Source organism: Patiria miniata, unplaced genomic scaffold (assembly GCF_015706575.1).
Source record: "Patiria miniata isolate m_02_andy unplaced genomic scaffold, ASM1570657v1 HiC_scaffold_7, whole genome shotgun sequence".
Taxonomy (NCBI): domain Eukaryota; kingdom Metazoa; phylum Echinodermata; class Asteroidea; order Valvatida; family Asterinidae; genus Patiria; species Patiria miniata.
In genome coordinates, this window is record NW_024037074.1 from 24514459 (window position 1) to 24542232 (window position 27774).

A 27774-nucleotide genomic window follows, 5' to 3' on the forward strand; every position below is an offset into this window, starting at 1 on the left:
CCTGTAGTTGCTTACGTATGTGTACGATTAACGTATATCCCAGTTTTAGGCAAAAATGTCAGAGTCCATGCCACATGAAAATGAGACAGCAGAAGAAAAAAAAATTACCCCACATTGAAATTGAAAAATGTTGGCAAATTTTGAATTATTTGCAGTCGGGCCTCAATAACTCAATTCTTGCAGGGTAGACTGGTTCCAGCCTGCCTCTCAGTCTAATAATGTTGGGACCCGAACCAGTCTATTCACAGGGCAGATCTGTCTGTGTGTTGAAGCAAACTAAAAAAAAACCTTTTATTCGGAGGGTTAAGGGCGCCAAAAACAGAATAAAAATGGGTTTTTTTCATTCAAATAAAACTTGAAAATCAAAAATTACCATGAGAAAGTCCAATTTTTGAAGGGCATTACACAGTACATCTACGAGTTTGATCAGTGATAGAATGCAAGCCTTGGATTAATATTGGGGTTATTGCATCTAAACCAAACAAGTGCACACACATGACACACAACATTGTTAATTTGCTTCAGATGTTTATTTTCATCTACATCAACAAAAACAATATCGGAAATCAGTATAGAGTAAATATCATTTTCATTTTAATATTCCATAATGCCCAAGTATAATTGTTTTGCAATACAAAGGCTACAGAACAATTCACAGTGTGTTGAATTTGATACACTTTCATATCAACAAGTTATGCCCAGTATCTCAACCAAACTACATGTACAAGGCGAGTCCAAAAAAAAGCTGCCGTGGATTAATAATTGTCTTCTCTTAAAAACAAATAACCTTTGACACACACCAGACGGCTTCAGTCAAAGCTGTTCTATGGAAATACATGTTTTGCTGCTGTTTGTTCACTCACAAACTTTGTTATTTTACTATTACTGATCAAAAGCATAATTTTTGTTTGCACAAATTTGTAACAGTTAGAAACTGTTTCAATTCATATCCGGGCCAAGTTCCGGACAAGCTGCAGGTAGAATCATTCACTTTACCCAGGAGAAGCTCTGCATTTATCCCGGACATGACCCGGAAAACTTTCCTTAACAACTGCTTGCCTCACCAATACTGATAACTTCAGTGCGGGAAGATTGCGGGAAAGTTGTTCAGACTCATGCAACTTGTCCGCAACTTGTCTGGAACTCGTCCCGGATATGAAGTGAGACGGGCCCTTACGGACAGTTAGAGTTTGTAAAATTTGCACTGCCTGTGCACCAGAAACAGCTGGAAACTATTATTAATAAATTAAATTAATAGAAGCTTTTTGGTCAACATAAGCTTCGTTTAGGGGATGTAGGGTTATTTGATTATTTCTTTTTCTTTTTAATTTTCATATCTCAAATACTTGAGATGACTTAGATTACAGGCTAATATTAATTTGATTTTTACCCATTAGACCAAGTTTACACTTTTACAAACTTACAATTGTACAAGTTCAACTTAAATACCACAAGCTCACAGAGCACCATTTGCACAATTTGCTAAATATACATTATGTTTACCACATACATCCCACAAAAATAAAAACGGACAAAACTTTTACATTTGGTTTTAATATGTACAACTCATGTACATGTACACAAAGTAACTTTGTTTTAATTCACATAATGATCATTATTATACACACAGGCCACAAACTAAAATCTATATTAAGATTACACAAATTATACCTAGTACCTTGACTGAATATTTTTACTCAACCCTAACCCTGCCAGACACAACACTAGTGCATCAGGTGGAAAAGTTTGGTGCACTTTGATGCGTTCAGCTACCAACACCAGTGCATAAACAGCTGCTTCTGAGACAATGAAAGCTAATCCCAATGAACAATAATACCACAGTTGTATCCTGCTGCATTTGGTGACCACGGACTCTGACCCAGTTTGGCATTAAGACTTTTGACCTGATAGATCTTGCCACACTGGGCAGGCTTGTCATTTAGACAAGTGTTGCATGTTGCTGCATTTGGCAGGGTTTCTAGCCAAAATACCCTGGAGGGTTTGGGTTAACTATAGCAACTCACTAAACACTTTTGCACTTTCTATTTTTCCCAACGTCAAAAAAACCCTAAACATATACTGTCTTACATTTGGCCAGTTTACGAACCTCTGTAAATTTTTCTGGCAAAAAAACATCACCTAAAACAAGATTTCTATAATTTTAACTTGCATTTACTGTGGTTAAAAAAAACCCACATACATTTGCACAACACTTATTCCACAAGTCCCTGTTTAACTTCAGGAATATCCACAATAAAGTCTTCTACTTCAATGATCTGAACTCAAGAGTCTCTAACCAATTAATGCAGGAAGACGTGTAAACACGATCTGGCACTGTACGAGTCTCCGGCAGTGGATATGTAGTATACACGTCATTGGTTCCCATTGGTTTTGTACACACCGTGTTAGTGTTGAAATTGAACTTGGCACTGTACACGGTCTGTCGTTCTAGCAAACATCGCTCTGTGGCGGGGGCGCGGGGCCTTGGAGTGTTGCAAAAGTGAGAAGTATCGATTCGTACAGATATTGTAGAAAAGACTCTCACGAGTCAGTATCTGTGGTGTTTGAAATGATTGTAAATTGAGGCTGATATATTTTGTCTTTTTTCAAAAATGGTGTTTTCGACCAAAAATAATCCCGCCGTCAAGTAGTTAATTTTTTTTTAGCTAGGTCCTCAAGTTTTTTTCATGAAAGCCAACAGCCTTTCCACATATACTCTTCTTCTTTTCAAAACACAAAAGTAAGAGGTTAGATTTTGCTGATTTGTGCTTACAATTTCCGAGTAATACACATAAATATAATGCAACAACATACATTCCACTTGAAATAATTGTTTGATTATAGACAACCCATACTTTTTCTTTCTTATTATATTTACCGAGTATACTAAGAATGTTCACTGTGTACAATTTTACTTTGTAACTAACATATATTAACCAACCAATACTGAAGGATTTTAATATTTAATGAAACAGACAAATCTATCCACCAATCAAAACAGGTCTAAGAGTAACATGCCCATTCAGTCAAATCTAAACCCTGTGCCTATTGGTTGAAAATACTGATCATGATTGGGGTACCTATAATGCACTAACTATGGTGCACTCCACTCACATGACCAATGCAAACTTTGTATCATTCCTGATCTTTTTGTGTGCCATATCCGACAAGAAATCATTGTGAATTTTGTACAATGTTTGCAATGTTTGTGTGAGCTGAACACACATCGCTGTTTACAACTACAAGACATTGAAGACAACTTGTTATATATTTAGTTTACCACAATTAAACTGACTTTGTATACAGTGTCCAATTTTGAAGTTATAAGCGAATTATTTCGAACCACCCTACCATACCTTGGTGTGAAAAATACAGTTTATGTTAGTTAACACCAAGGGTAACATTATTCATCCTTCTCATCCATCAGAGTGTCAAAAGCAAACGGCCGGAAAGCGTAGCCTTCTCCCTTGTAGAACTTGCTCTGGAATTCCACCCTATTAGCAAGAAAAAAATAATTATAGAAGTCGTTGATTAACCTTTGCGTTTTCAATAATGCAAATCGTTGCTCAAAATTAGAAATTCAAAAGTTCAGATCCTCTCAAAGCTGTAGTCCAATGGTTACGGTGTTCGACTCATGTGCCGTGGTATGTGGGTACGAACCCTGATGGGGAACATAGTGCTTTGTGTTCTTGGGCTAGACACTTTACTCCAATTGCCTCTCTCCACCCAGGAGTGCATATGGGTACATGTGAAGGTAGAGAACAACTTGTGCTGATCTTGTGCTGAAATGGTCTCATGGCCTGATGAACAGGGGTAATAATTGTGAAGCGCTTTGATACCTTTGGTATAAAACACTATATAAGCACCACATTATCATTATCAATATGGAGTTTTATCCATAATTTTGACAAAGAAGGGTTAAAGGTCGAACTCACCAGTGGAGACGTAAGGTATGCAGGAACGCTGACAGGCCCTCCATTAGAAGCAGGATGAAGATGGTTAGCACCGCCCAAGCGGCAAACAGCGCCCAAATGACGATGAAGCCCACTATCCCGTTCATCTTAAAGCCAATGCTGAACAACATGTTCCACAGCACCTCTGACAGCTCTGCAAGAAAAAGATAAAAAAAGTTTGTGCAATACTCCATAAGTCATGTAAGTAAGCAACCCAAAAAAGACGACTTTCTTTTATTTTACTTGTGTACATCTGGCAATGATGTATGTGCGTATGGAAGCAGCCAAATACAATTTCCATAAAAGTATGCTTTACTGCCGGTTGTAGAAAAGCAACTGACCGATCACCGTTTGCAAGTTAGCCACGCCCCTTAGACAACCCTATGGAGTTTTTGCACACTAAGTTTTGTTTGTCTCAGATTTTGCACGTTCCGCGTCCATTTGTATATCATGTAATTGGACATTATTTCACAAGCTGCGTTGACGGGATTCTAACGCGATTCTGCCGCGATAGGTCAATTCCGGATGCAGTCAGTGTTTTGACTGGCGGCCATTTTGGAATTCAAGATGGCTGCCAACAAATGATAAATACAGTACATAACCCTAGTTTTTCTTCACCTAACCTACTTTTAAAGATGGTCAGTCAAATAATTTCAACAATAAATACGAACTTAGGACTGAGACACTATTTTCAGTTTTGTTAGAAATGACTTGAGAAAACCTTTTTTTTTAATGACTCTCCACAGACACTGTAAAGCCGTGTCCGAATTACTTGGCTATGGGTGAAAATTGCATTTGCTTATGGAAGCGGCTACAACCACCTCCCATAGACCCGTGTGGTATATCCAGCCATAGTCAAGTACATTGGATTTGCCAGAGGGATACCTCCGCATTTCTGGTAGTGACTCCGTGCATGAACAGCGGACGGCCTTTGTGACCACATTCGAAAAGCCCCAGTGAGATAGACACATTACATGCACCTTCTGGTTCACATTCATATGACGCAAACTACGCACGACTTATTTTACTCTGAATGTGGCCAACTCTGTGGCGTCTTTGCGCGAGTGTCAGGCGCCGTCGTAAATGCGTTCGAATATCCCTCCCAGTGGTCTCCCTTGAATCTCCCTTTGTAACCGTTGCGGGGATATTTGTGCACGGGGTACATTTTTTTACAGAATTCTTACCAGCATGGGCCAGGGACAGGGCCCAGAGTCGGAGATAGGAGGCCGTGTGGGAGATACAGCCCAGGCAGAACTCAATGGTGTGAATGCCCTGGAAGACCATCGTCTCGCCAAAGTCAAACTAAAACAGTCAACACAAATTATGGCTTTAAGGTTACTACTGACATCTGAGGTTTTCTATATAGATTTACAGCAGAAATCTGAATGGTTTTGGTGGTAAACACAGTACATGTAGTCACTCTTTTGATGGATTTTGTGAGTGTCAGGGATATGTACATTTTTAATACTTGAGATAAGCGTATGTTAAAGCAGTTATAAATTTCAGACTTTGAAAACACATTTTAAAGGGCCTGTTTGCAGTTATTCTTGGAAAGATCTTTTTTTTTTGTTCAGAAGCTCTTAGACAGAACTGAGGATAAAAATGAATACTGTAAGAAAAAAAAGGGGACAAAATTTGTTGATGGGCAATACCCATTCAGAAGCAACTTGTTTTCCAAAAAAGCAAATGTCAGGCAACTTTTAATTCCCTTTAATCATGTTAATGTTCTGAGTAATTTTCATTAACTGTAGGAAAAGTGTAGTTTGTTTTTTGGCCATTATGTAAATATTTATAACTCCCAAATAAAATATTATAGATGAGGAGTGTAAACAAGCTGGTTACCTGTTCAGTTTGGTCAGTTTCCTCTGAGCTGCCAGACTCTGATGCGGAAGCCTCCAGCGCGTCATGGTGAACCACCTCGGCCGTCTCGTCACCCACGCCGCCGTTCTTGAGCATGCGCACCTCCCGGTAACGAACGGCCTTGGCCACAAAAAAACAAAGGTATAATGATGATATCACCATATGACACTTGAACACTTCAAAACCCTTCAAAGTTTGCTTTACTATAAGGATCATATGTTTAAGGCAGGTGTAGCATGAATTTAGGTTTTATGAAACATGGACTCATTGGTGGTATTGCGCATGCTCATGCATAGATAATTAGGAGAGGGACCGGTCACGTGAGAGGGTTTAACCAATAAAAGGGAAAAAGAGTCCGATATTCATACGAGTCAGATTTTCATATGACACCGGTTCAAAAGAAGTTAAGAAAAGGTTCAAGTTTAGAAAATCACTTCGCAATTTGCGAGGTGGTAATGTCAATTTTTTTTGTTGGTGATTATGCAGCGCGAATACACACCTTGACGCCACTAATTGGCATTCGCGTTTGCTTTTGCGCCAAGTATGAATAAACCTGCCTTTACATTGAAGGGTTTTGAAGTGTAACGTGAATACATAATATTCTGAATTCCGATTTGATTGTATTTAAAGACACACTGTCCGTGCTCTTAACAACTTAAATTTTTTTCTCCTAACTAATTTTCAAACTACTCTGGTTATGTTTTGGGTGACTACAACCCTTCGAAAAAACTCAAATGTTTGAAGGCCCTGTCACAAAAGACAACAGATATATCTTTTGTGTATTTAAAAAACTCAAATTTTGTGCATTTTTAAACCATGACCTCAATTGACCCCTAGATGACCTTTGACCTCCACTTTCTGAAGCACTGTCATGAACCCCCACCCAAGGATCACTCCATCCAAGTTACACTGAAATCCATGTAAATTTTGTAGACAAAGAAACATTTGAAGCATATTTGAACAATGACCTCTAATGACCCCTACGTGATCACTTTAACCTCAATAATGAATAGTCTTCCCAGCCAAGGGTCACTGATCCAAGTTTCATCAAAATCCATAAAAAGCATGTAGAAGTTAAGCACTTGTTTAAAAAACTAAACCTAAACTTTATCATGCCGGGATACGGTCGTACGGACATACGGCCAATTTAGGACTGGCAAGTGCCCCCAAAACTGTATGTAGGCGACACACAACAAAGAACCCAAACCAGAAATCCGACTCACTTTGTAGAGATTCTTGTTGTGCTGAACTCGGAGCAGTATGGGTTTGACCAGCAGCATCCAGGGCACACAGATAATGGCAATGACCACCAACAGCATCTGAGTTTGGTACTGAAGACGGAAAAAGACAAACATTGACCAATTTCAATGGTTTGGGGGTAAACATTTGCAATAACGACAGACTCTACTTAAAAAAGCGCTTACATTTGTTTTTAAATCATTGAAGGGAAAATACAACATTTGCAAACATCAAAAAATAAAACTACCAAATCATTTTGAAATACCTTGCTGGACTGTTAGTGAATGATAGTGTAAAGCATCCTGTAAAATCATGGCACCTGGTATACTGTCATTTTCAAGAAAAGTGGTATTTTTGTATCAATTTCCAACGCTGGTCGGCCGACCAGCGTTGGAAAAAACTGGCTTTTTTTTAAATACTGGCCCAAATTGACCATCACACTTGTTTGCAATCGATTACACACCTATGAACGGGTACAAGCCAGCTAGACTGGTTCCCTGACCTTACAATTCCCCAATGTATGTAAACTGCTGTTTCTTCTTATATGGAGTCAGGGAACCAGACTACAGGAAAATGATTGTTTTTCTTGGTTTTTATAGCATTTTCGAACACAAAACCTCAAAAAAGTCAGTGTAACTATATTTGCTATATATTTCTAACCCCCCAATTCCATCCATTTCTGAAAATTACAGCAAAAGCAAATGATGTATATTCCCTTTAAGAGAGAGGGGTTTACTTCCCTTCAAACTGACCTGTCCACTGTAAAGGGACACGCAGTTTTTGCACTCTGCCCCTGGGGGCTTGCTGAACAGGAACATGTTGATGAGGGTGATGATCAAGCTCGGGGCGTCCTTGGAATTCTGGGGGCCAAAGAGGAGCCACTTGGAGAAGATGATCACGACCAGGTAGCCGAAGATGAACTCCAGGAAGATCAGCTGGGGCACAAACTCACACCAGAGGTTGATGCGACTCTTGAAATACCTGAAAAAATCAAATCGTTATAAAACAAAGGCCATGATTATTTCTCCGTTGCACCAGTTGCATGTACTTCTCTAACCCTTGTATGTAAGGGTCACCTGTACGTGCAGCCATTTAAACAGTTACGTTGCGTTGGAGCGAGTCGCTCATGTTAACAGTCCTGAGCGCATGAACGGCACGAGTATGACCCTTGGGAACGGGAGAGTATGTACATGTACTACATACACCCTGAGGACAGACAGACAAAGGGAGAACAACAGATTCTTTGTTGTCCTTGAGCATTCATCTTTTGTTGAAAACGGTCATCGATCGTGAATGTGTGCCCTTAGTCTATGGGAGAGTGCTACATTGTAGGGACAAAGGGAAACACAAAGCATTGTCCCCTAGAGTATAGTAGATCAAGACTGTATGCTCTCGCTCAGAGTGGGAGTATATAGTCTTGCACCCGACGAAATCACATGATTTCAAGTTGGCGGAAGGGTAAACATTGTCAAAGTTAATAGGATTTCTCATGGATTCTAGTGTAATTCTAACCCCCTAAGGGCTCTCTGGGGGTCAAGCACCAAATATCACAGAATACTACATGTGTTGTGCACACTTGTATGGAAAGAAATGCATACTACAGGTCACTATTCAGTAGTATTTTGTAGCTTTAAAGGGAATATACAACATTTGCAAACATCGAAAAATAAAACTACCAAGTTTTTGCGAAATACCTTAATAGGATGTTGGTAAATGACAGTCTAAAGCATCCTGTAAAATTATGGCACCTGGTATACTGTCATTTTCAAGAAAAGTGGTATTTTTGTATCAATTTCCAACGCTGATCGGCCGATCAGCGTTGGAAACAACTGGCTTTTTTTCAAATACTGGCCCCAATTGACCATTGCACTTGTTTGCAATCGATTACAAACCTATGAACGGGTACGAGCCAGCTAGACTGGTTCCCTGACCTTACAATTCCCCAATGTATGTAAACTGCTGTGTTTCTTCTTATATGGAGTCAGGGAACCAGACTACAGGAATATGATCATTTTTCTTGGTTTTTATAGCATTTTCGAACCCAAAACCTCCAAAAAGTCAGTGTAACTATATTTGCTTTATATTTCCAACCCCCCAATTCCATCCATTTCTGAAAATTACAGCAAAAGCAAATGATGTATATTCCCTTTAAGTGAGGTTGGGGAAAATAAGGAAAATTCTGAGACTAAATTCACGTATTTTCGCATTCAAACTTTTATTTTTCACAAAGAACTGCCATCGGCTTTTGCTGCAGCTTTTTGTGTGAGCCTCATATAAACATAAATTGTTCGAGCAATGTGACCCGATTGCAATGCGTACGCAATATGTTCCACTTGAGTGTATAAAGAGTGACCCACACAAACACAGCCTAAATATTCAAATTTGACTGCAGGTCAGGGGTCATGCAGACAACAATGTGCTGGCCATTCTCTGACTCTATATCTGAGGAGCGTTCCAGACGCCTTGCTACTGCTGCGCCAAACTTATTAGAAATGAGTGCGGCAATAACTCGTCTACAGCACGGCAGCTGCTCTAAATGCCGAACTTAATAGTCGAACCTTAATGCATCTGGAGTAACTGGCCAGGTTAAAGCAGTTCAAGGAACTTGCAGCATGATCAAATTATTCGCGCCAATTTCACTCCCCGTGATGCGGACGCGAGAGAGGGTATTGTGAGCATGCACATTCCTGAAATGTTAGCCCCAACTTCGAATTGGATTGAGTTTGGCACAGCAACGGCACAGCGATAAGAACAGTGCTGTGCCACGGCCGTTCGGAAGGACGATAGCGCAGCAGCCCTGTCCAGCCAAAGGATGGTGCCGTGCTGAACTCAACTTGCCGAGTGTAATGGTTCTAAACGCCGTGCTATCGCCGTGCCGAATTAAGAAAATCAAATTAATTGAGTTCAGCACTGTAGTCTCACGGCATCTAGAACAGGCCTTAGATTGGTATCAAGGCAATCTTTAGACTACAGGGACTCAATCTGTTGGTAAAGAGAATTTTAATTAAATGAAATAATTTTTAGGGGTTTTTTTTTTGGGGGGGGGGGTTGAGTGCTGGGGTACCTGTGGTTGAAAGCGCTGAGGCAAATACCGAATGTCATCTGTGCGATGCCGAGAATGACCGACATCTTCATCTTGAAGGAGTTCAAGAAGGATAGCTTATTCTCAGCAATTTGCCAAATCTGGAGGGAAAAATGAAAATGGCGATAATAAGTCTTGTGGTTATGCACTATATATTATCCAGTCAAGAAAACAACTTTATTGTGCAAATTTCTTTTTTTGTTGTTGACGTGTGTCTGTCTTGTACCCTTACTTTGTTTACACTGGGGTACCTTCCATGGTAGTCTGTTCAATTAACCTGTTTAAGTGCTTAATTAACCAATGACACACACAATAACTTGCATCAGGAAGATTTTTCAATTGGTTTCATTCCGTAATATTCTGAAACAATAGTTTTCAAATTAAATTGCAAAATGAGGGAAATCTCTAATACTGACTTACCGGGTCTAGACCGTAGGGATAGGGCGTCCCGACATAAGCTTCCTTAGGGTCTAGTTGTAAGTTGAAGCCTTCCTCCAACAAACTCTCGCTGCGGGAGAACACAAAGAAAACTGACAAATGAAGAAATGCTGGGCTAACCTTTCTCATTTTCAAAACTCATATTTCGGTCATTCTGTAAATTCAGGGTCGAGAGCGAGACATTTTCTCCTGTCCCTGTTACCTTGGAACATCATACTTTGCTATTCATAATCACTCTTGGGGAACAAGGTTGGCGTAGCGGCACTTTTCTCGCCGTCCACCGCTGTGACCCGGGTTCGAATCCCGCCTGGGCCAACGTGTGGATTGGGTTTTCAGTCCCTGCCTAAGTTGTGGGTTGCCCCCAGAATATTCATCTGAGATTTTCCTCCCACCTCTAAAACTGTAATTTCTTCTCATTGTCTCCTCTCTACAGGTTTATTCAGGCTTGTGAGCTACAGTGCCAAGGGCGCTTTTGGTTTCATTACCAGAACTAAATAACACGAATACTAATAATTAAAGAGTGCACTCAGAATTCTAAAATCATAGATGTCACATGTAACAGGGACAGGAAAAAGCGGACCCCAAATTTATTATATAGAGTAACCCGTCTACATAATTAAAATTATTCAATTGAAGACCGTGGAGCATGCAAAACGCATGCATTCTTGGCAATTTTGAGAGATACAGATAAACAAAAGCATCCAGAGAGTAGAAATGATGTGAATTACTATTATATTTCTTTGGATAAGCAAGTTTTATTTTGTATGATGGAATACAGATTTGGAAAGGGTTTGAAAAATAAATTTGATGTTTACAAATAAAAAGATGTAACAGGCACAACTACTGATGCCTCAATTGTCTTTCTTCAAATCAACTGCGATATTATGCGGGCCATGATTGGGTCATGTGACCTCAGGCAAAACACTTCTTTTTGAACCCGTGTTTGTGAACGAAGCCACTTACGTGAAGTTGGTCATGCGGGAAACCTGCCAAGAGGACCCAAACAAATTTATGGATTTGGAGAAGATGTCGTTGTACAAGAAGCCCGCGTATACGGAGAAGAGGCCCATGAGCAAGATGATGTAACGACCGGAAAAGAACATCCCCAGGATCTGAAACAGAAATCAGGAAAAAACAAGTCAGGTGTGTTTACAAACACACATGCCCCGCAACCGTGACTGTTCCCACGACATAACACCACTCTTTTAACATCGACTTATGTACCTTGGTCACATGGAACGTTCATTGACAGCATAAGTGTCTTCTGTAGGTTTTATATGAATTAATCCCTAATCCCTTTGCTCTCAGAATAAATAGAAGATTTCTATTGTTTCAGCCACTGTGACCTTGACCCTTGACCTTTCGGCCCCAAATGCAATAGGCTTCTTAGGATTACCAAGAACAATACACAAACCAAATTTGAATTTCATATGTAAAGTATTTCTCAAGTTATCGCGCTGACAAAATTTCTTTTGTTTTAGTCACTGTGACCTTGACCCTTCGGCCCCAAATGCAAATGGGTTCTTAAGATTACCAAGAACAATACACAAACCAAATTTGAAGTTCATATGTTAAGTATTTTTCAAGTTATCGTGCTGACAAAATTTGTCCGGACACACACATACACGCACATACACGCACACGCACCCACCCAGACTTGTTTCACATACGTAGTGTGGACTTTCCTTTCTTTTCGTGTAGTTAAGGAACACCAGTGGAAAAACTCATTTTTCTCAAACTGTGAAAACTCTTACAACCCAATTTTTTTTCAATGATTCCCTTTAGTGTTTCTCTTCATTCTGCAACAGATAAACCTAACCCAAAAATGCCTCTAAACCTGTTTTCCAGAAATGGGGAAACACTGTGTGGACGTGGGCAAGTCCACACTTCGTCGGTGCTACCTACATTATGTGGACGTCTTTTGTTCGGAAGTCCACACTGCGTATGTAAGACAAGCTCACCCACCCACACACACACCCACACACCCACCCACCACAGAAGGACAAGGCGGAAACAGTATGCCCCTTCGGCTTCGCCGCGGGGCATAAAAATTTGAATAAAACCTTATCTCCCAAAGCATATTTATTAGTAATCTTCTGGAATCTGCCAAAAATACACAATAGCAGAGACTCAATTGGGATTCCTTTAACGTGCCAGATAGCACTGTGCTGAATATACCAAATGTGAGGCATTCGGGCAAAATGAGGCAGAACTTGGCAGATGTCAAAATAAGGGTTTGCAGGTATTAGGAATGAGGCTAAAATCATCGAGCACGGCTGTATAGACACACACAACGTGTATATCGTACATGAGAACGACAGGAAAAACGTATTCGTACTCCGTCATGTCCGATGTAAACAAATGTATGGGTTTTTTTCGTCTTTTCTTGGGAACGGTAAGACATTAGGTTGGTTTCCTTTCAACTAGATATTAATAATTGGATAAGTAAACAATCCAAAACATGAAATTTTCGACGATTTCAGGACCTAGTGCCCCTTTAAAGTTTGCACTTATCGAGAGCGAAAAGATAAAATACTGAAAAAAAAAGGCAATTAATGTTTCAAGTTTTGTATACGTGAACATGAAAGATGCCAATTATGTTTTTCTTACAAACACTTGTATTGCGCATATTTTATACTAATCTCTTTAACACATGTGCAATAGACATATCAAAGATCACAAATATGACTATTGTGATGTCAAGTGTCAGCTGGTCAGCTACCTCAAAGAAACATGCATACAAAAATCAGATATGCTTCATGTACCTCGTTATCTGCTACCATCGCTGTAAGCTTCTTCTCATTCCACACCATATAAAGGGCAAAGAGGAACATGATGAAACCGTGGCCGGTGTCGCCAAACATCACGGAGAACAAGAAGGGGAAAGTGATGATGGCGTAAGGGGCTGGTGAAAAAAAGGGGGGGAAAATAAGGAAAAGTTAACGGATTGACGCTTACTCTTCCCAATCTATTCATCATAACTCTGATGCTGCAAAACATAACAGCTGTGTTATTCAAAAATGCAAAGCCCTTAATGACATTACGTGAGATGAGAATAACTGTTTCCATTTCTCACCTGGGTTGACCTCGCGATAGTTGCTCACTCCGTAGGAGTCCACGATGGTTTGGAAGACCGCGGTGAACTTGTTGGTCTTGTTGTAGGTGGGCGGGTTCTCGTGGGTGTCCATGCGGTTCAGGATGGAGGGAACGGTGGAGCCACTACGCTCCTGTGGTCAAAAGGGGTAGGGGAGGGGGAGGGGGAGGGAGGATTGTGTAGGTTAAGGTGGAAAGGAAAGAAAAATGAAGTAATAACCAAGTTTTTCTAATGAATTCAAATTTATGCACAGTGTAGACGCAAGCATTGAGTTAAGCAGTGCATTGATAACGCAAAGGAGAACTAACATATATCGGTCATATTTCTCAAATTCTGTCAGACTTTTCACTGTTATAAAAAACGGGAAAAAAAATCTCAAGAATCAACAGTAGTATTAAACCATGTGGGCTCAGTACCCCCTCAATGGTTACAAGGAGAGACTTGGGGGAGACCACTGGAGTGGATATTGAACGCATTACCGTCGGCGCCTTACGCTCACGCAAAGACGCAACTAGTTTGTGCACACAATGTAATTAGTCATGTGTACTTCTTGCCAAACGCACGCGAACTGGGCTCCCAAAAATTGTCAGAAAGTGCCCTCTCTTGTTCGTGCATGGAGCCCATATCCTCAGCACGAATCACCAGAGAACCTGTCTCTTTACTTGTTCCTGGGAGTAAAAATTGTGTGCTGTGAAAAGTCCAATTTTGACGGAAACAATTTTAGGAATGAAGATGAAAACTTAGAGAGAATGACAACGAAAGCTCACCGTCCCCCTGCGCAGCCCCATCTGAATCTTGTCCAGGTCAGACACGGGGCACCAGCACTCAGCGATCAGACACTTCTGGGTGACGTCCAGGTTGAAGAGGTTCAGGGTGTGGTAGACGGCCTTCAGCTTGCGCACCTTGATGAACCAGACCCGGACGTTCTTGGCCGCTGAGGAGAGCACGCGCTGCCGATGCTCTTCGGTCTGACTCAGGACCTGTCAGTTGGGGGTGAGAAAATATGAAAACATGATTACTCCTTAAATTAGCAATTTGACTTTTTGGCTTCTACCGCACTCATCTCCAAAACATGAGGGAATGGGGTGGGGCATCAGAGGATGGGGGTTAGGTGGGGGGGGGGGGGAGGGTGGAGATGTTGAGAGCTTGGGAATTGGGGAGGGGGTGGGAGTTGGGAGAATGGGAGAGGGGGTTGGGAAATGGGGGTGGGGGAATGGGGGTTGGGGAATGGGGGGGGTGGCATGGGGGGGGGGGGGGTGGCATGGGGGGGGTGGAATGGGGGGCATGGTGGAATGGGGGGTTGGGAGAATGGGGTTGGGAGAATGGGGGTTGGGGAATGGGGGTTGGGGGTTGGTGGGGTTGGGGGTTGGTGGTTTTGGGGTTGGTGGGTTGCGGATTGGGGGGGTTGGGGATTTGGGGTTTTGGGGGTTGGGGATTGGGGGTTTGGGGGGTTGGGGATTGGGGTTTGGGGGATTGGGGAATACCACCAGAAGACTATTTCATGGAAAACCTGCATAATCGGGCAGATTCCGAAAACCCTAGTTCCGATATGAACCTGGGTCACCCAATTTTTCAGAGAGAAAAAAAAAAAGCTTTTCAGTGAACTACTCACAGCCTGGAGATCTTCAATCCGTGTCATGACGCCAATGGCCATCTCACGTCGTTCAGGCTGGGTCTCGGGGCAGGGGTACAGAGTGGCGCGAAACCTACCAATCAAAATGGGCAATTTGGTTAGGAAAGAATTAGTTGCTTTTGTCATATCAGATACTGTTGCCATTTCAGAAAGCTAACCTTTTCATAAAAGGAAAATTGCAAAACAAATAATAGTATAATAAACATACTGGTTATTTTAATGACAATCATTAGGAAATAATCCCTATATTTATATTTCTTTGAAATGTGAAAAGAATTTCCAACTCGGGCTGTCAGAATCACCTTCAAATTGAAACAAATTAAATAAAGTTACACAATTAAAACACAATTAAATTTACTGCAACTATGTATTAACAAAATGTATTGACTTTCACATTCCAATAAGAGCATGATTGCCAACTGATTTTGAAAATTAAAAAACGAAAACATCTCGTCAACTGAAAACCAAGCTTTCTCTTACCCTTCACAGATTTTCTTCACCCTAGTCTTCAGTTGGTCCCCTTGAAAGAAGATGATAAATACCGATTTGTGCACCTGGTCCCCCTGCACCCAAGAAGAGAAAAAAGAAAGGGAGAGATTGAAACTAGAGGCAAAACCTGCCAGGATGAAATAGTCTCACAGAAGGGATGAAGTGGTTTGGACACAGCATATGACCAGAAGCTGGATTCGAACCCCTGACCCTCTGATCATGGGTAACAAATCCTAATCACTAGGCCACATTCCTCAAGTAAGGTGAGCATGTCTCATTCTAACAATTTTTGTCAAGTTCGAAACTGAATGAATTTTTCTTAAAGTAGTTGAACTAATGCTGTCATGTAAGATTTGAGGCTTTGCATGGTGGGGTATCGGTATCGTTTCGGTTTGCGGTAACACCATGTGGTAATAACTACTGCTTAGAAGATATTAGTTCTGAAAAGAACTTGTCCTGCTTGTTATCAACTTTGCTAAGTAGTTGCTTTGCTAAGTAGATGCTGTCATGCTTATGTTCATGTAATTACGTTTGACTAGTCAGATATGTATTTGTGTCTGAGTGTTCATATTATAATCAATCTTTGGCGACCTTTGACCTAAGAGCAGACACAAACAAAGTAAGTTTCATTTTTCTCACCGTGGTGGGGTCCTCCAAGGGCGTGTCAATCTCCGCCTGACGAAGGAACACGTTGCCACGGCAGACGCGCCACAGCATCTGCTCAAACGCCGGGATGCGTTCACGCTGAATGACGCCAGCCACAAATCTGTACAGATTGTACATAGGAAAAATCACATTTTATCATCCAAAACAATATTTTACAAATTTAGGGTACAGAGTGTGAAATTGTTCATGTCCCAGTTACTTTTCCATTAAAGTATCATTAAGAATGACTTCAAACAAAGTTTTATTTGTTGGGTTGGTAGTTTGAAATTCACAATCACTCTCAGGGGACAATTGCATATAAGGAGTGCATCAGAATTATAAAATCACAGATGTCAGAAGTAACAGTGACAAGGAACGAAAGAGTGGACCCCAAATTTTAGAATGGCCTATTTATTTAACAGTTTAGTTCTATGGAGGATGGTCTACACAGTACACCTTCCCTTGTGATTCTTGGTCATGCGAAGTTTTGAAGATGGCATGCTAAAGAAAAGAGGGCTAATTTTTTTGAACTTGTTTTCAGGTATTGGTCTTGTCAAGTAGGTAGTGAGGGGAATGGAGGGTGTGCATGAGCTGTCGATGGTGCTTCAAGACCACCTGTGAGTGCTCAATGTGCAGGACACATTGTGGCTCCAGCAACTACATGTAAGCAGGATAACAGCTCAACAAATAATCATGTCTCTCCGTTAGTTGGTAACAAAATTAATGTTGACATTGTCTATTACTCCTACATATTTTGACCGATTTCAACCAAACTTTGTCAAAAGTATCAGTGGCCCAGCCCCAACAAGTCACATGACCAAACTGCAGTCAAAGGTCATCATGGGGTCACTGGGGTAAACAACCTATTTTTTTTTACTCAAAACATTGCTCCTTCCAGCAATTACATGGCACAATCACATGACTCAAGCACGAACACGAATTTGTTGGCCTGCAGCTTCCGAGATCCAATTGAGCTTGTTTTGGTAACTGTGAGGCACAGAATCTAAAAAGACAAGATGCTCACCCGAGTCTCATGGGCATTCCCATGCGCGGCCCCTCGTCTCCCAGCAGCGTGTGGGCTTCCTCTTCCTTGTCCGCATCGTGCATCTGCTGGTGATGCAATTCAGCCTGTTTATATGATGGCAGGGGTGTCGATGGAGCAGGGGGTGAAAGGGAGGGAAGGAAAGAGGGAAGGAGTGGGCAGAAAAGGGAAAGGATAGCAGAGGGAAGGGGGTAGAATGGATGGGATGAGGGAAAGGAAAGGAGGAAAGGAGGGGTAGGTAGCACAAGTTGAAACACAAGACGCCATCAAGGCCCACACATGCATGGCACGGATGCACAATGCCAAAATAAATAAATCAAAAAAACAAAAATAAATAAATAAATATGCAGATGAGTACTGGTACTAAACTAAAAAGGAACTATGCGAGCAGACCCTTCTCAAGTCCAAGCTGGACATAGCATAAAACAAACTATTTTTTAAGTCTGTTCGTTTTTAGTTGGTTTACAATGTATTTGTTTGCCTCAACTATTGATGACGTCTGAAATATTGGCATCAAATTCAGCCCAAGTTAATTAACAGTATTTCAGGGGTTTTTTTTATTAACTGCTCCCCCCCCCTAAAAATATACATGTACATGCCAAAAAGTGTAGCTTAATTACTAGACTTGGCCAATTCTCCACTGACAGAGAAGAGTCTACATTTTTGGGGAAGGGAATGTGGCACTACAACTAGGAGGTTAACAGTGAAACTAAACTCAAACACATCTAAGGTTAACTGCGACGTGTACATGTACAATTCGGTGTGCACATGGGGTAGCTCCTATCCTGTTATTAACATGCGAATCAAGGAATATTGTAGCTATGTACATCACGTGAAAGGCTTTGTACAGAAGATTTTAAATTGAGAAAGTACCAGAAATATTACTAAATATCAAACTCTTTAAAGTTTTACCATTAAATTATTCGCCCCATGTGGATAATCCAGAGTTACCCCACGTGTACACACTAGTTTGGATACTAATGATATGTAAATTTATGCAGATAAACTTACATATCACTAACACACTTTGGACATGTAAAAAACACTGCATACACAAGTTGGGCCTCAATATTGCATGACCTATAAAAATACACAGCAACAAACTATTATCTGACGATGTGGGCAAAATCTTTGTTGAATTTTTTTTCAACATTTCTGTACGTTTGAGCGACTGTGGTACTGCATTCTGTTCATATTATTTTTTGTAAATTTCATTTAAAACTTTGAGTTTTATTGATAATGAAGTACAAAATTCACGTCCAATAGAGACTGGCAGTTTAGTGAAAAGTAGCAAAAATTCTGCAGAAAGGGTGCAAGTGTTTGATGTTGTTTGTTTTATTGTTAATGTGCACAGTCAAGAAACGGTCAATTATAAAAACGTAATATAAAAATAGAAAAAAATAAAATAAAATAAAACACTATGTTATCCAATTATTAGTACAAGATTCCTCATGCTGATCAGTGACAGGGAGAGAGTCTGAAAATTTGTTTTCAGTACAGGAAAAAGACTGGAATAACTATATCGGTGACTGTAGCCACCGGGGGAAAAAACAGACCTTGCAAAAATGTCACTGAGGCAGAGTTTCCACAGAACTCAATAAATATGTGTATGTATACATGTGCCAACTTTGTCATCTTTGTGTGGACATGAAAACAAAACAGGTCCACACGATGCAGGTGGTGTGAACCTTCTGTGGACTAAGCCAGGTCCACATGAGGTTTCCCGCTCTCTGGAAAACAGGTTTAGAGGCATTTTTGGGTTAGGTTTATCTGTCGCAAACTGAAGAGGAACACTCATGATAACAAAATTATTGACAGAGTATGATAATTTTTCCTCCGGTTTTTCTTAACTTCACAAAGACAATGGAATGTCCACACTAGGTTTATACAAGGTAGGCCTGTGTGTCTTAACCAGTTCGCACCGGATGACGTGTATACCTGCAAAGGTTTTGTGGTATTCGGAACAGACGACGGATAAACACGCAGGGAGCGAGGCCGGAAAATATCTGTCAGCGAGCGAGGCGGGAAATATGAGTGTGCTGCCCAAGGGTGATGGCACCAACCCGCCTGGCTTGAGGCCGAATGAAAAGTAATCCAGCGCCTCGTTCTATTCTTGCTAAAATAATTCTTGCGTGAACTCGGTTAACCTAATATAGAATACAACCCACATCTACAGATCTGTTTGCCCACGACAATGTACAAAACAATGCCAATACGTGAACATGTACTGGTATGTGTCCCAGAAGCAGACAAGCAGACATGTTGTGCAAAGGGTGCCATCCATACATGAACATACACACTGGTTAATCTCCCTGGTTAATGCTTGTGCATGGGTGTATGGGAGAACACAGAATGTTTCCCATGGAAACCCCAAGAAGAAAAAAATGTCGTACTTTTCCTGTTTTTTTTCTCTAGTTCATAGAGACTTTTGGAGGTACTTAAGATTTAGAAACAGAATCAGCGTTTTTATGTAGTGCGGTGTATGAAGTAACAAGTTAATTCTATTGTTATGTGCTAATTACCCAAACATTATTTTTTGATTTCATGGTGGTTTTTCGTTATTTTTTTATTTCATGGTGGTTTTTCGTTTGACAAGAGTATGTACATGTACAGTGTGTGTGCACTGCGTCAAAAATATTGAAATTTGATTGCTATGTTCATGTTTGTGTACATGCTCCAAAGATGGATGATATAAATATGAATATATGAATCTCCTAATAAATTGGTTATTGGAAAATTTCATGTTCTTCCATGGTTTGTCTTTACCCAGCGACATACAAATTACTACAATTTCATGAAACAATATAATCTGCTAAAATCCGAGTTGAATCTGAAAAAAACATCTCACAAATCATGAAAAGTTGATTGGAAATGTAGATTCTTCTTGACTTAATCTGGAATATCCATGCTTTGTCCAGGAGTTGAGGGATTTTTTTTTTACAGGACTTCCAAAAGTTTTTTTCAAGGACTGCCGTGAATTTTATAATTTATTTGAATTGTAATAATTCTGTTTTCCGGGTGCTTCATAGATGTTTGTGGACATTGCAGAAATTTTTCATCTGATTTCCTGAACGTCATATGGTTTCCCATCTAAACTTTACGGCATTTTTCAAGCTTTTTAAATACATTTTTCGTCCCCAGATTTTCTGTCATTGGTGGTTTTTTCTTTTACCACGGGTGTTACAGCTCGAATACATACCATACCATACCATTCACTCAAATGCAACAAAATGACAACAATTTGGGGGAAAGTGGGCGGGGTGGTTTCGGGAAAGAGGGAGGGTTGGAAGAGGGGGTGGGCGTGTCACTTAATATACCCATGCAAGAGCACCCGGGGGTGTTGGGGTGTTAATTTACAATGCCTCAAATGTCACAGGTACATGTACGTCACATATGGATGGCCCGACGAGCCACAGAAACTTACAGTGTATTGAAACACAGTCACACAAAGCGCAGTGCAGGCAGCGGCAACATCAAATGTGTTTTATTCGTTTGAAACGACAGGGGGAAAAATAAAGCACAACTATGATAAAAATGTTCATGAACTGAGAGTCGACTAGTCTACCAAACATGCATCAAGAACAATTTATTTCCTCAACCCATTAAAAAAATGGTTGGATTTTTATCTTGACCTGTACTATCAAATAAACTGGAAGACATTTTTCAAATTGGTTTTATATTCACCAGGTATCATTCATCATTCGTGTAAAAAACAAAAAGTCAATAGTCTTGTGGCCTACCCTCTAGAAGCCTCATTTGTTGTGATGTTTTGACTTTTTAAGAAATTTTCGAGCTCGGAGCAAAAGTACGCAAATTTAATTGGAGGATTTCTGGAAAATCCAAAGATTGGATCTCTGAAACCTTCAGAGTTTTTTTTTCAACGATGGTCAGCCGACCATCCCTGGAAATTGATACAAAAATTTTACTTTTCTTAAAATGACAGTACACCAGGTGCCGTGATTTCACAGGATGCTTGAGACTATTATTCACTTGCAGTCAAGTAAGGTATTTCATAATAATTTGTTAGTTTTGTTTTTTGATGTTTGCAAATGTTGTATTTTTTACCTCTAACCCCTGACAAACTCCCCGACTAATAAAAAAAGAATGCAACAAACATCACAACAAATGCTGCTGTTATTTCTAATGCTCATAACCCTGGAAACAGAGAGAAGGTATAAGACTGATTTTCGACGACACGTTACCTCGTCAAAGAAGCTCTGGGTCTTGCGCAGGATGTGCTTCAGCTCCGTCAGCTCCAGGAAGTTTCTCTTCAGGGCCTCTTGGTTGGTGTTCACCTCCTTCATCTCCACTTCTAGTTTCTCAAAGCAGGCCTGAAACGGCAAAACAGAAATAAAGGGTGGGGAAATCGATGGAATAGTTAAATAATTTTGATAATTATAAATGAGATTTATAGTATCTAAAACTTCACTGTGCTCTAATTATAAGCTAAATGAAGAGGTGTGTTTTGGGATGTTATTTTAAATAATAAATGTCAGGTAGTGTCATTTCTTCTTCTTGTCTCAAGAAAAGTAGAGCTGTGCGTTAAAGACAATAGATTACATAAAAGCACCTTTGAAGTCGATTCGGAGCAAATTTTGGAAAAAGTCTAAATGGTTTTCTTAAAGCTAGAGGTACATTTTTTGTCATCATTAACCCTAATCCCCTTGAGTGATCTACTTGGAACCTTCCTCACTCCTGCAAAATCCAACACCATATGTTAACTCAACACCCAAACTGTTGGACTCTGATTATGGTGGTACGCCTAAACCCCATGTAAAGCATAATCAGTTTACTAGTGCAGTACTCACTCAAACAGATTCCAACAAAAAGTGCAGTTTGATTTTGAAGGGTTGGGGTGGTTAGGGTTAAAGTCAACAAAAATCCAACAAAAATTGTCCATATTCCAGGCAAGGCACAGATACCATTTCACGGCTCTGCTAACCACGGAATTCTGCACTCACGATGACCATTCCGTGCTTACAGAGCTAGCATAAAAATTATGCGGTAACCCTGTAACCCTGCTTATCAAATAAGCACAGAATCCTTAGTCATGCCAGTGTACACATATCCACAACCTAAAATTGCTTGTTGCATATTCCACAAAATAGTAATGTTTGTGCTAACACAAAAGTTTCTTCTATTGCTAGCAAAGTCTATGGTATTGCAGAGCCGTGAAATTTGACCCTAAACACATCATTGCCATCAAACGCTGTCATGTCAGTTGTGATTTCAAGCTGTTAATGACTTCGGTTTTTGTCCTTACCTCCAAGTCGATCATTTCTCGTGGGGCTGGTGCTTCAGGGTTCTCACCCGTGTCCAGGATGGGGATGTCTGCCTTGTGGATTTCTGTCTCCAAAAATCCTGTTGATTGGAAATAATAACCCAAAAGGAAGAAAAAAAGGAAAAGAGACAGAGAATTAAAAATCTATACGAAGAATGCAAACTTTTTTTTTTTTTCAAGAGTTTGATGGATTCTAACCATAAGATCCGCAGTCATTTCAAAGTTAGGGCTTCAGGTTCAATGCACTAAGAATGTGCTTTGATCTGACCAACCAAAAATAAACTTTTCATTTTTGGAGAGAGAAAAAAAAAACATACGTAGTTTCCGTTCCATTTCGTCACAGCGGCGAACTTCGTTGACAAACTTGCGCTGAAAGGCATTGACATCTGGATTGAGCTGAAAGTGAAAACAAAAAGCATTTATCTAATTATCTAATGAAAGTCAAAACAAATATTATAGGCAGATTCAGCTTTTCCTTTAAGCTCTAGAAGACAATTTTATAAGCTCTAGAAGACAATTATATAAACAGTGTAAACATCAGTTCACAGGTAAATTTACACCTTGCGCTGTCTGCTTGACTGTATAGGGAATTAAAATAAAAACAAAACTCATTTTTGCATTTTCAAACAGTGAACCAAAAATCCCTGTCACAAATTTAAAATCTATAGGCCTAGGTGTTTTTTTAAACTACATTTTGATCAATGGGATTGAGTGAGGACAAAAAGCATACATCTCTGAACTGGACCAATCCCAGCTCTCCTAGCTCTGCCACACAATTGTACGCTGCTTCTGATTGGAGGAAAACCTGCGCCAGGCACATCTCCTCGCTGCGAAACAGCGACCCCATGACGATCAGTTAGTCGAGGGCGCTCCACGAAGGACAGGTTGGTGTTTCTTAAATCAGATATTTCTGTTGGGACAAAAAGGGAGAAAATTAAATTGGTTAAAAATACCAGCCATACAAAGAACAAACATGAAACAGCAGTTTACAGTGCAGTTATACCCAAATGAGAACACAAGTGTTCATCTTGACTGCTGTTGTATGTAACTTCATTCAGTCTGAGAGTTCAGCTTTACGGTGCCAATTTTTTTTTTTTTTTAACACATGATCGACCATCAATTTGCAGCAAGTGAAGTCATGTAAAATTTTGCAGACATGTAACAGTTGTACATGTGAACACATGTACACGTATGCCCTTGCCAGATACAGATAAACTGATAGGCCTACAAATTCAAATTATGGTTCAGTGATTACGAATAACACGTGAATGGCAAACTATACATGTAGGTCAAAACAGCCTTTCACGGACAAAAAGGGCGAAAAAAAACCTGCGCAAACAAGCGATAGAAAACTGGCTGTGAAAAAAACCCTGCAGTAACAGGCTTCGCTAAGCGCTATCGCTAAAATGCAGCACAGTTATATCGTTGATGCCGATAGCACACATACCATACATGAGAACTGTACATAACTTTGCATAATGCATTTAAGTATCTACACTCACAACGATCAGCTACTGACTAAAGTCCACACACATCCAACATAAGATTAAATGCTTCTACACGTACAGACACAAACAACCTACCAGCATTATCAACTGGGAGTGCGACTGGGCCGAGTGTACAAATATTTAACTTGTGGCATTCAAATCCAGACGAAAACTACATCTGAGTAATTTATCACTTCCCCTTGCAGGAAATCCAAGTCATATCTACAGACCGGCATTTGTTCATAACAAAAGTACACAAATGACATGGAAGAGGTCACTTGAAAAAAAAAATCCTTACAAAAAAAAAAAAAGTGAGTGCGAGGTCATGCCATGACCCATGAAATCTTTGATGTGGGCTGGGTTGGGTGCAGAACAGAAAAAAGTGGTTTTCAGCCAAGATGTTTGTCAGTACATATCGAAAATGGAACAATTAGATTGCAATGTCAAATTGTGCTTCAAGAATCAAACTTAAAAACTTATTATTCATTCCAAACCTGTATTCCAAACCTGTATGAGTTATTGATTGTAAGAGACCAAGGCGTGCCAAGCAACACAAATTTCTAAACAGCCCATGACATTGATAATCATTTTTGACGATTTTCAGAATTTACGCAAGGCAAGCTGATTTTAGCAGTTTTATGATTGCACGTACCACAAAAATGAAAAACAAACTTGGTGCAGCGTTTAAAGCATTCCGTGAGAAAGGGGACGCAAATTTAACCCTAACAGAACTCAACCCATCAAACTCCAATGACATGTTTTGTTGGAATCTGTCAGGATGGGTACAGTACCCCTAAACTGACAGTCTTTTACATTGGGTTGGCACACCTCCAGAATCAAAGTCAGAAATATGTGTGTGCTGTTTCCCATATGGTGTTGGAATTTGCCAGGATGGGTATGGTTCCTAGTAAATCATGCTAGGGAGTTAGGGTTAATGTCATTTTCAACAGAGCATCCACTGACATGTTACACCATCTCCATGGATGCACAGCACCTATTCTGTCTCCAAATGAATAAATCTGCACTGCATGTAGACCACAAGTGTAGTACTTGATCAGCCTCCTGTGATAGGGGCCTATAACTACACTCGTGACAGCTACCCCTAGAACTATACCCATAGCTAGGCATATCAACGCGAACATGCCGTATACTCTACGAATATTATACAATCAACGACCGAAAAAAAGTAGAGTTGAGTTTTGGAGCGGCCGCTGTATATTTTACCCCAAGACTATGCCCAGCACTTCTTGACATACTCGCGTCCTGTTTGCTTAAAATATAAGGGTTGAATTGATCCTGATGGCGCAAAAAATGATGAAAACGGCCCATGTCTGTACCGAAGCTACAGTTTGAGTTTCAACATTTTAACTGGAAAGATTTCCATATATGAAGTTCACTCAACACCCTGTGTACAAACCCTATGAGAGTGGACTGAAAAATTCTAAGTGTTTTCTAAGAAAATGCTTGTATTTTCTCACTGCTCAAATTGACTTTGATGACATGAAATTGCTATCTGGGGGCTTGTTAGTCAATACAGAGGAAAATTAGTGAACTTCGCATATGGTAATCTTGCCACACTGTCTTATAGTGCATATAGCAGGCAGCGTCAGATGGGCCAACCACGAGGCCTTACTACCTTATATCATTAGTTACTTCCCATTTTCAGAACAATCCTCCATAGCTGTGAATTAGGAAAGGTGATCGACCGATGGCAAAGCGCGCAATTGTCTGATGGGGGCACAATCAACCAATAGCAATATGTGATTTACTGACCCTGCAAATGCATTGTGATCGAGCAGTAGCAAATTAGGTTAGAACCAACCTCGTCCCCAGGGTGTCGAGCAGTACGCGCCCACCACTACCTGCTCTCTCACCCTGGTATTGGATCATTTGCATGTGCAAGATTTTTGAACACGTATGCAAATTAGGAGTAGTCTGGTGCCTGCCTGTACATTACATTTGCGTTTGTTTTTGTATGCGGTGTCTGGGGTAAAAACAGAATCAATTTGTCGCAGAGCGAGCATGGCGTGAGTTACGATAACATGATTTAATATTAATTAAACTGTTACGATCTTAACGAGACAACATGCACATTTCATATTAATATTAACAAACTGGAAAGGAAATGAATATTTTCGAGAAGGCGTGGACGAATGATGGCGAAAACACGTACTACACGTTGTGAATAATTAACACCACCAAGTACACGATATAAATCCATTTCTAGCCAATTGCGGTATCGAATCAGGATGCAGGAAGGAAGTTTCCTATCCAGGGTTTAATACTATTGGAAACAACGTTGGAAATAAAGTAAGCACTGGGGACGAGGTTGGGTTACAACAGTCTGCAGATCAAACAGTAACACACAACCCATCACTCCCTCAGCTCACCGTCTCCCCCCCCCCCTAAAAAAATCCACAACTCCCCTAACCACAGCACAGACTTTGGTAACAGGCCAGCTAACCCATGCAACATGTAACACATCATCTGATTATCATTGTTTGCAATATTTAGGCTCAGCCTAAATCATATGAATTCCTTTGGGGAACTAACCCACCGGGCCGCTTTTTATGTGCAACCTCTATGAGAGAACGCGGCGAAAAATCATTAAAAACGGGCCTTTTTTTCACATCTGTCGCCACCACTTCATTATTCTACAGGGTATACCTTAGATCTCACTACAGTGTGACCCTAACAATATACTCTTTCAGAAAATGAAAGAAAAACTGAATAAAACACTGAGTTTTACTCGCGTATTGATGTTAAACATTGCATTTTTAGTCAAAAATCTCCCTGTTTTGTGGGTAAACCACGCGTTCAGCCAAGAACTGGTCCATTAACATCATCATAACGTTAAATAGCGCCACCTGGGAGCTTAGATCTCTCGAGTCATTTTTCTTCGTCTCATCAGCTTTCCAACAATATAACCCTTATTGTGATTGGTTAAGGTTTAGGCTCGCGTGTATTCACTTACTAAAGAATTGTACATCTAAACTCCAATAAAATTTGCCGTTGCTCAATGGCTCAGCGCGTAGGGTCTGTTTATTGTACACGTGCTAGGCAGCGCTACTGTATATACACAGAGCCCGGGAGCTCTTATCTCTGTGTGTCCAAGGTCATCTGGCTGTGCGCTTTGGCCAGTTTACATGGGGTCCTTTTGACCACAAAGGATTTGATATGGCGATCTTTCCAAAATTTGGAAGGGGGGGGGGGTAACTAAACCCCGCCCCGCCCCGGATCGATTCACACAAATGAATGCGTGAAAATAGTTCTTCCATATTTCAGCCTAAAACTATCTTTAAATGTCATCTTTTTATATTGATTAACAAATACAGCATTCCTCATTCATAATAGAAATACGGTTTATTCAAAATCATTATTTTTTAATCAACTATGAATAGAAAAAGTGAAATTATGAGCAAAATGTATACCCACCGTTGCGCCGCCAGCATTCGCTGGGACAATTTTTTTTTCAGAATAAATTAATTACGTCATTCTGCTGGAAATCATATGACAGTCAGGTCTTCGGAA

General features: G+C 40.3%; 1 protein-coding gene across 4 annotated transcripts; it reads right to left on the minus strand.

Moving 5' to 3' along the window:
- Positions 1-511: 511 nt before the first annotated feature.
- LOC119744576 (V-type proton ATPase 116 kDa subunit a1-like) lies at positions 512-27770 on the minus strand. 4 transcript variants are annotated; one of them, XM_038220570.1, is made up of 21 exons: positions 27679-27770; positions 23487-23666; positions 23074-23152; positions 22739-22836; positions 21678-21806; positions 17458-17522; positions 16428-16554; positions 15780-15862; positions 15279-15372; positions 14434-14646; positions 13649-13799; positions 13338-13477; positions 11536-11684; positions 10555-10642; positions 10117-10235; positions 7805-8033; positions 7037-7144; positions 5796-5933; positions 5138-5255; positions 3936-4107; positions 512-3494 (listed from the first exon to the last, which is right to left on the minus strand). In XM_038220570.1, exons 2-21 carry the CDS (start codon positions 23601-23603, stop codon positions 3404-3406), a joined length of 2508 nt encoding a protein of 835 aa, XP_038076498.1. In that variant the 5' UTR covers positions 23604-23666; positions 27679-27770; the 3' UTR covers positions 512-3403. The 4 variants fall into 4 exon arrangements, with proteins under 4 accessions (XP_038076498.1, XP_038076497.1, XP_038076496.1 ...); XM_038220569.1 differs by having other exon boundaries at positions 17458-17540; XM_038220568.1 differs by having other exon boundaries at positions 17458-17561.
- Positions 27771-27774: the final 4 nt, after the last annotated feature.

Excerpts from the sequence above, each read along its gene's own strand:
- LOC119744576 (XM_038220568.1), bottom strand. The coding sequence starts at position 23,603 with ATGGGGTCGCTGTTTCGCAGCGAGGAGATGTGCCTGGCGCAGGTTTTC. Across the intron at positions 14,647-15,278 it reads GGATTGAAGATCTCCAGGCT|GTCCTGAGTCAGACCGAAGA; the intron begins GTGAGTAGTTCA and ends CCCAACTGACAG. Across the intron at positions 5,256-5,795 it reads AAACTGACCAAACTGAACAG|TTTGACTTTGGCGAGACGAT; the intron begins GTAACCAGCTTG and ends TGACTGTTTTAG.